A 9,227-nucleotide genomic window follows, 5' to 3' on the forward strand; every position below is an offset into this window, starting at 1 on the left:
TAACGCAGCAGTCAGAGGAGCCAAATTTGTTTGGTACATCAGATTGAACCCTGTCCCACAAAGCTCATCAGCAGTGGGCGGAGGGAGGCTGCAAGTCCCAGCATCCGCAGGGACTGACTGAGGGATGGCTCAGACCTCACTCATTATTAGAAGGGCTTTTCCCTGCCCATCCTGTCTGCAGTTGCTGGCTCTGGCACCTTCTGGCCACAGTGCTGAGAGGGAAGAACCTTTCTTTGCAGTGATCTGACCCGCCCCCCCCGCAGCTAGCTAATGAGGCTGTTTAGATGCAGTGTTGCTGTTTTCCTGGAAAAAGCAGACAGTCACAGTGCAGCAGAGCTTCCTAGCAGTATCATGAAAATAATGGAAGGCTGTGACTGACCCATTTTCAATCAAATGGAAAACTCTGTTTTTGTTTCCCATTTTAGTTTCTCCCTTCGAGACATCTCATAGCAACAGCTCTGCTCTGCTGTTAGCAGCTTGTCCTTGTGAGGAAAAGCAAGAGCCCATTAATGAGCCGAATTTGTCACTGGGGGAACTCTGCTGACCTACTTACACTAGCCACATATTTGACACATTATGTTAACCTTCCTCTGCCTCCTCCACAGTTGAAAGGAAAATACCTTTCCACTTTAATCAGGACAGCAGGGAACACAAAGAGTAAGAATTAGGAAAAAAACAAAATCCCATGCTGTTCTCAGCATCCCACAGCACAAGACTTGAAGTCATAACCCAAAGTGCAAGCACATGCATCTACAGGGGAGATGCATCAGCAATGGGTGTAGAACAGCCCTGACTAAGTCAGCTCTAACCTGTGCATACCTACGAGCACTGGAAGGATGCCTGAAGGACAGCCCTTTACAGGGTGGCTCCGGGGATGTAAAGCCAGTCAGCAATGGCAGTGGGCAGGTGAGTCATGACTTGTAGCCTAACCCACCAGTAGGTCTCCATGGGATTGTAACGATTGTTTGGGCACGGCGAAGTGAGGGCATCGATGATGTCATTCAAGACCAGAGACATGTCTTTCAGGCCACTGTTAACGAAGGATTTCATCAGGGCCACATGGCGAGTGAAATACTCCCTCCCATAGTCCTCTCGCACAGTGTTGCTGGCTCCGCTCCACAGTGCCTCAGCCTGTTTGTCGATGCCGTCTGCCGTCAGGATGCCTGTTGCTGCCACAAAGTTACTGGGCTCAATGAGGATGACTCTGACACCCCAGCGGTACATCTCCTGCCGGAGGCAGTCAGAGAAGGCTGCCACCCCAAACTTGGAGATGCAATAGCAGGAGCGAGATGGACTCACCATCCGTCCCAACATGCTTGTGATATTCACCACACGGCCTAGAAAGAAAAGAGAAGGGAGAGATGATGGGCTGCAGAAGCAGCAGCCAGAACATCCCAGTAAAAAGGTGCTTTGTTGGATGATACTGATTTCTAAAATCTGAATCCTGAAGAGACATCCAAATCCCCTGTCAAGGAGCCCTTCTCTCTTGACTCAAGTAAGGCGAGCCCCTGCTCTGACCTCCTCCATGGATGGTACACATGCCTGCCTCTGTATTAAAAAGGATTTACAAAGCATACAAGACATTTCTCTCTTAATTTCCAAGTAGGGAAGTACCCAGATCTTCTGAAGGCTACTAGCTGTGTGCTCTCATAGCGTGCCCCACTCCCGCGCCTTGCTACAGAAGCGTTCAAGCTCCCAGCTAGCAGTGTTACAAGCTGGAAAGCGCACAACGCAACGTGATGCCATACAAGTGTTCTGGTTCTTTCTGTAAGCACAACAGCTCATCTGCAGCTACTCTAACACAGCTACATGCTTCTAGACCTGAGCTGGATGGCAGAGAACTAGTAGAGGTTTCTCTGCACCTGCAGCATGGGCAGCACAGCCTGCCCACCCAGCTGGCTGGCCAGCAGTACCCAGAGTGCCTGACGCAAAGGGAGAGGAGACTTGACGTGCTTCTGTCTATTGGGCAGCGAAGAGCTGTTGTCCTAACTCCTACCAGCAGCCCATCCCAGCCCGACTGCAGAGCTCTGGCAGCTTCTGTTACACATGCACTACCCAAGGGCAGCGACAGCAGTGGTCACTCCTCAGCAGGTGGTTCTGGCCTTCCCCAAGACAAGATGCGTGCAATTATGGTTTCATATGCACTTATAAACAGGCCCTTGAAATCTCACCAGCTATTTTTACAGAGAAGATTTTCACAGCCGTGGAGCATGACACCCTTCGCAGCTTGAAATTTTAGCTGAGAAATAAGTGGGTGGCTCTGCTCTCTCATTCCAGACCGAAGTGCAGCTTGGAAGGACTGTGAGAAACATCTGCTGACCTGATGGGTAAGCTACCTTTTGTAGCGAGATGGGGCTTGTTTAGTGGATACTTGCTTTGTGGAAATGGTATCTGAGCAATCTTCTCAATACAACATCTTTTTGTCCTCACAGAACACACAGCTGTGCCAGTGTTCTCCCACACATGCTAAATAAAGAAGCTCTTCAGAGTTCTGCTCATACATATCTTTCTTTTTTTTTTAATATAAAACAAAGACTTTTGATAATACTGTTATCTTGTAAGATATCTAAAATGGCTGTTATTGAGTCTCATTTATTCCACCACTACCACTCTGCAATCATCCCTGAAATGCGTAATGTGAAGGGAGAAGATTCAGTCATCCAAACACAAGCACCTGCCGGACTCTGGAGGCCAGGATTATTTTGTCTGGCCTCCAGTCACTTTTTCTAAAGGTGGTCTGGAGTCCTGTGTCATATCTGCCAGCACTGCACAAAGGTCTCTGATATCCTGGGATGTTTAAGATGGCACCTGCTGTGTAGGTGCCTGGACTGACCCAAGAGTGGCATGTACTACCAAATGCTTACACCACATGTTGAACCCTGCTGTCTAGTTTGCCTGCATGCCTCAGACACCTTCCTTGGACTGCACAGGCATTCCCCGAAGCACAGTCTGAGTCATGATTTTTAGCTACGTCTCTTTGCTGTGCTGCAAAAGTTCTCTCTGAGTCTTGCCACACTGCCCAGCATGTACCTTTAGCTCTGCGAATAAGGGGCAGGAAAGCCTTCGTCACCCTCACGGTACCCCACAGGTTGATCTCTGCCACCTTCTTGTAGTTGTCTAAACTTGCAAATTCCACCTCTCCGAAGGTCGAGACGCCAGCATTGTTCACCAGACCCCACAGACCTGCCAACAAACACATGGTTAAAGAGTGGAACGAGGAACAGTGTTGCAGAGGAGCCTTCCTTGTTGTTCAAAGTAACCCAGCCTCTTGACACAGAACCAGCCACTTTTGTAGAAAAATGTTGTAGAGAAAAATGCAGGAAGGAGACGAAATAATACACTCTTGATATACCAGAAGTGAAGCCAGTGCGGCTTTTTTGGAACGTCAGGGAGAGTGATAGGGCCACACAAGCATTGCCTCCCTGAATGTCTCCTCTAACGTCAAAGGCTTTCCTGCAGCTTTGTACGGCTGGATCTGCCTGACCCTCTTTTATGCCTCCTGTCGGTCCCAGGTTTGTCTTCACTCAGTGACTTTATCATGGCTTTTGCAATTTGGAGGCAGCTGGATTTTCCCTCAATTTAAAAAAAAAAAAAAAGGAAAGAAAACAAGTATCTTGGATTTCTAAATCCCCTTCACAACTCTGACTCACTGTTTTGGAGAGTACATGGCATTGATCTGCAAGTTCATGGGCTGGCTAACAGCTGCTGTGGTTTAGTCCAGGTATTTGGTTTCCCTCAACTCTAACTATAGCAGAAGATGGCAAACTTATAACCAACCCTTAAAACTCCTTAAAAATTAATGTCTTTTGTGCATGCAGTCCTGTCAAAATTAAATTGACTGCACTTACCAAAAGCTTCTGCACTGAGCCTCTTACATATCCAAGACTTGGCAGGTCACTGAGAACTTGACCCTTCGAAGTGATTACTGCAGGAGTCCCAGTGGCAAACATTTGTAGGACCGAGTCCGTACTTTGTGAATTTGTTGGAGCACAGGACTGTGCAGCCATAAACTGCAGGAGGAACAAACAGAATAGCTGGAACAAGATAATAGAGCTGCTCCTCATTAGATGACCTGCCATACAGCATGGTTATTTTTCACTGTGTAAGTACCCAGTTGGAGTTGGGGCCCCTTCCACTCCCTGACCTTCCTTTTACCACCAAGAACAAACACAGGGCTAAGAAGGAGTCTTCATGTCCAGGGAGCTCTGACATTGCTACCACATCATGCCACTCTGTTGATAAAACAAGCTCGCTCTCAAAATTTTTTGGCCTGTTTGTCCTGCCTCTGCTTCATAGCTTCTCTCCTGATGTATGAAAGTCTTTTATAACTTCCAGCCTATATTTATTCATGGTCACATAGTAACCATGTATTGTACCAAAGAGCCCTCTAAGCAAAGTGCAATATTCTATCATTGCCCAATAAATACCAATGGAATTTATCCTCCTGGTGCATTTAAAAACACTAACATGCCCTTGCAAGACCGCCTCTTTACTGCCACAGCAACCCCAGTAACCGTGCCCTGTTCCCAGCTAAGTTCGTTTTTCCCTGAAGGCTGTTGACCAGCCGTGTATAGCAGACCAGAGAGGGTCACGTCCTACCCCGTGATAACAGTGCATTAACCATTCCCCCATGGTCTGTCCCAGAATGGATTTGGCTATTAGAGCTGCCACCATTCCCACATCTCTGAGCTCTCACATGGTGATCCCAGCACCCCTTTTGCCCTGCACAACTGTCTCAGGCAGTGGTGAATATTGCTCCAGTTCACTGGTCTGCAGCTCTAACCTCCTTCAGAACAACTCCTTCCCAGTCCCCACAGGCCACAACAGCCCTAAGGGCTGTTTGGGATAACAGCTAAGTTGTGGCCTGCAGCAAAAGCCAAGAAAACCACTTGCTCACCTAGCCTTACTTCCATTATTATTATTTCAAGTCTCTAAATGCTGCAGTCAGGTAGTTCTACTCCTGCTCTGCCCAAGATCTCCTGCCTGTTGCTGCTGCACTTACTGAAGCTGCCAGTTTTAATGGGTCAAGATAACTCTGAAATTCACACTCATCTGGCAGCCAGCACAGCATCTCAGCCTGAAAGTGGTCCCCTGTGCTGCTGCAAAGCAGGCTCTAATTGCTAGCAGGAGGACCACAGAAACAGGGAATCTGATGGTGTAATTTCACAAGTAACAAGAAGCTATGCAGAGCAAATTTGGCAGGGATATAATTTCACAAGAAACAAGCAGCTATGCAGAGCAAATTTGGCAGGGATTATCAAAGACCACAAAAGACTTAAACTGTCACTCCCAAACTGACCTCTGCAGAGTATTCCTGATTGTAAATTCCTCTACAATGATTTCCCATTTCTTGGGTTATGAGGTTAGATTCAGGGACGTTCATGAAAACATTATTTACAATAGTTCATCCTTGGAATTTCATTGCTCACCGATCAGGTCACGTTATGTACAGAACAAAGTGCTGACAGGTACCCACTCACAGGGCTGTTTGCTGGACAGCGGTGTGCTTATCGAGCAGAGCCTTATCTGTATTATTTCTTTAGTGTCAACAATACAGTGGGAACTGCGTAAGACTGAAAACAAACAGGGGCACTCCTATTGAAATGAGTTCAGCCTTATATACACAGCTCAGGGAAAAGAGGTATAAATGCACAGCGCAAGAACTGTTCTGCATTAGCTCCTCTGGGGCCACACTCTGTGTGCAACAAGCACCTCTGTGCAAGGCACCTCAGTCTCAGTAGTCTCTATCTTCCAGCACTTATTTATTGAGCACTATTTATTGGCAAGCCCCAAACCTCAGTCAGACTGATGGGCCTAAAAAGAAGCCTTTGCTGCTTTGCACGCTGTGCTGGAGCAAACAACTACAGGATAAGGCTCTCAAGAGCAGGACGAACCAGTCCAACGTGCTGATCAAGGATGTAAGACTTCTCTGTCCCTGCTACACACATGGTTTTGCAAACACTGCTGCATTTATAGAAGCAACAGAGCTGCTCCCTTACAAGTTTTCACTCAGTGGGAAATGGATCTGTGCCACCACTGCTGTTGCTGGGCTATTCAGGAAAAGCTTGAGAAGCTGTGAAATGTGTGACGAGGGCTGGGTGATTGTGTAGGATGAAAAATCACGCAGAGAGAACATGTGTGGGATCAGAGATTGTACATAACTCGGTTACATTTCATATGCTTGTTTTAGGAGGAAGGGTGTGCTCATGTAAGTTGTATGAAGATTAGAGCTATTGCTATTTACTAGCTTCATACTTGCTGTGAACAAAGACAGGCCCATGGTAGTCTCATCCAACCTTCAAGAGGAGCAACCACCCTCCAGCCACACATCCCTTAAGTCCCGTAGCCACAGATGTGAAACTTCAGTCCACCCTCAGCCTGGATCTATGGCTGCTGTCCAGCTTGCTACTTGCACAGCAGCTGCAGAGAAACCTATGCAGGGCAAGAAGCCTCACAGCCTCACCACATAGAAGAGGTAAGGTGGTGTCACACCAGGCTCCAACTGTAAGCTCACATCCCACTGCCAAACCACTTCCAAGAAGAAAAGAAGCATGCAGAAAAGATTCGTATCTTCTGTCACATGCTCTTAGAGTCCATGAGTTGGACTTGTGCTTAAGGTGGCAGGTGGATTAAGGTGGTCTACACCAAGCCCACCCGGGATCCTGCCTCACATCACCTCTGGGATGTTGCTTGGCAAACTGAAAGCACAGATTGACCTGATTGAAAAATAATCCAGGTTTGAGGGCAGGTCAGTTACATGAACAGGTTGTACCAGCACAGCACAGAGGACAGCAGTAAGCAGCCAGGGCCTGCCACCTCTTCACTAGCAGGGTCGCCACAGAAATGTCTGTGAGCCAGGCTGCTGCAGGAGCACCAGGAGGGAATCAGGCTTTGGCCATCCTATGCCGTTCACAGACACTCAAGGAGAAAGACACAGGTTCTTGTGGGCTTGCTCCCGCTCATCACTTTTTATGGGATGTAGAGTTAGAGCCTAATCCTCCAGCCAGTCTTCGTCTCTTGGACAATTCTCCTCACTGACCCAGGTACAGCACTGCTTGACTGCCACACACTGTCACAGGCCTCCAGGCTTGTTAACCCTCTTTTGGTGGTGCGGACAGGGAACGACCTGGCCAGTGCATGGCCTAGTCTGTAGGAAGGATTCTGTGAGCACAGCAAAGAGCCAGCTGTGCTGGAAATACAAAGATGCCCACATACCTTCCTCTGGCTCCTTCAGGGTCCCCTTCACAAAATCCACAGCCTGAGCCACCTCCTGGTCACTGCACACATCCATCTGTAGCACTTTCATGCGATCTGACTTCATGTTCTTCAGCTCCCTGGCTCCATCTCCATTCTCATCCTGTTCAGCAGAAAAGAAAGATGTCCCACTAAGACGGACAAGGAATAGTAATGCAGCTTGGGGCCAGGCACACTCACATGGATAGGAAACAGAAGCTACTGAAACTGCACACAAAAACCTGGTGCACAAAAAAGCACGCAAGCCACATGAACCAGTGTGCAACCCACAGCCATCTTCCTATTCCCTCCAGCACAGCTCCTGTGCCTGCATGAGTGACCCACTGCTCTGAAGGGCCACAAAGCCCCTGCCCTTAGCTCCTCGCATGACAGGTTTCACATCTGTAACACTGTGAAATACTGTGCCAGTCTGGGATAACCATGGGTGGTTCTCCACTGCCTGTCTCTGTGCTCTGCAGGTAACATAGCAAACACTTGTACAGAAATCAGTCTCAGATTTTCCAGGCTTAAAAGCAAAAGGTTAATTAGGTACTGTACTTATGTAATCCCAAAATATTGTCTGGCTTCTAATAAAGTAGTATGGTCAGACCACTTTGAAAACAAGACAACAGGGACACCTTTGGCATGCCTAACAACAAACAGTCTGATGCTACAAGACACAGCAAGAAACATTTGCAACTGAAACTATATTATAATAATATTTTGCTCTTACTACACAGCAGAACAGGATGCACAGGAATACATGCACAGTGGAGATCTGCCACACAATGACAAGATTACAGACATGAGGCATGAAAGGAGGAGATTCTGGCTGAGGAAGCAAGAACAGGTATTTTTTTTTTTTTTTTCACACTATCGGTAATAAGAACACGATGGCTCTGCTTTCCTTCCTAGCCTTTTCCTCTCTTTCCTCTTTTTTTCTCCCCACCCTGCTGCTATCATTAGAGATTCTGTTACTATTGTGGGGTTTTTTTGTTTAGTCAAACATAAACACAGTTCAAATTCCAAATTTTACCTGGTCACTTCCAGACAGGATTGCTGCCTAAGCCTTAAAGCCTTGCTCAGGTGGTATATAACAAACAAAAGTGAAAAGAGCACAGATTAGCCATGCAGTTCCACAGCAGGCTCAAGATTTAATTCACCAAACTACTCCCTGAATCACAGGCTCTGTCTCATTAGGGAGGAAGAAGTTATGAATTGGTGAGTCACCATGCCTGGCTGCCACTCTTCCTTTAGCACTTGATACCAACTCCCACAGCACAAGGGCAAATGAGGCAAGCAACCCTCCCACAGTCACCTGCTCAGCTGCCTCTGCAGCCAGGCTGATGTAAAAAACACGTAACCGCCTAGTTTTTCTATACTTATCTCAGGCTATTTAATGAATATAGTATGTAACATCCCACCTCCACCTTCAGTCCAGTGAACAATGACGTGCAATGAAGGAAAAGAGCTGAAATGTCCAGCACAGCCTCGAGCAAAACAGGGTAGCTCTCAAAAATTAATATATAGTTGCACTGGCATTATGACAATAGTAGGAATGAGTTTCTGGCCCAATGGCTGCACATCATTTCACAACTGACTTATTTCCAGGTATCACAAAAACAGCAAATAAAGACTTGAAGCTCTTCTAATGCACATCAAACATGGTGACATGCTGTGTCTAGCGCTCTTATTTAGCCACAAAAAGAATCTCTGAAAGTGGCCTTACAAGTAGTTAAAAACATAGTGATCAAAATATTATATTCCCTTTGAAACACGTGACAATTGTGTGACACCTCACTATATTTCTGAAAGATGCTCTTGCATCTCACTGAGTTATACAAAGCAACTTTCAGCTACTTAACAGTGAATGAAGTGGAGCTAATTCAGCTTGTAGAGAGAGATTTACTATATCTATATAGAAACAATAACTTAACTATATCTGTACTCAAGTACTAGTTGTTATTTCAGAGCACTAAAAACACCTTTCCCTA

The 9,227-nt window shown here is 46.7% G+C and overlaps 1 protein-coding gene across 1 annotated transcript in view; it reads right to left on the bottom strand.

The window, feature by feature from the left end:
* Positions 1 to 855: 855 nt before the first annotated feature.
* The window catches only part of LOC104164674 (D-beta-hydroxybutyrate dehydrogenase, mitochondrial-like), a gene marked incomplete at its 5' end in the record, with an annotated part of 13,159 nt that continues 4,787 nt past the window's right edge, over positions 856 to 9,227 (bottom strand). Inside the window, 3 exons of the mRNA XM_009704075.1 lie at positions 856 to 1,337; positions 3,031 to 3,183; positions 7,216 to 7,357. Coding sequence (XP_009702377.1) covers positions 856 to 1,337; positions 3,031 to 3,183; positions 7,216 to 7,357 — 777 coding nt within the window. The remainder of the gene's footprint in view (positions 1,338 to 3,030; positions 3,184 to 7,215; positions 7,358 to 9,227) is intronic.

The sequence above is a fragment of the Cariama cristata genome, unplaced genomic scaffold (genome assembly GCF_000690535.1).
Source record: "Cariama cristata isolate BGI_N322 unplaced genomic scaffold, ASM69053v1 scaffold29797, whole genome shotgun sequence".
NCBI lineage: Eukaryota > Metazoa > Chordata > Aves > Cariamiformes > Cariamidae > Cariama > Cariama cristata.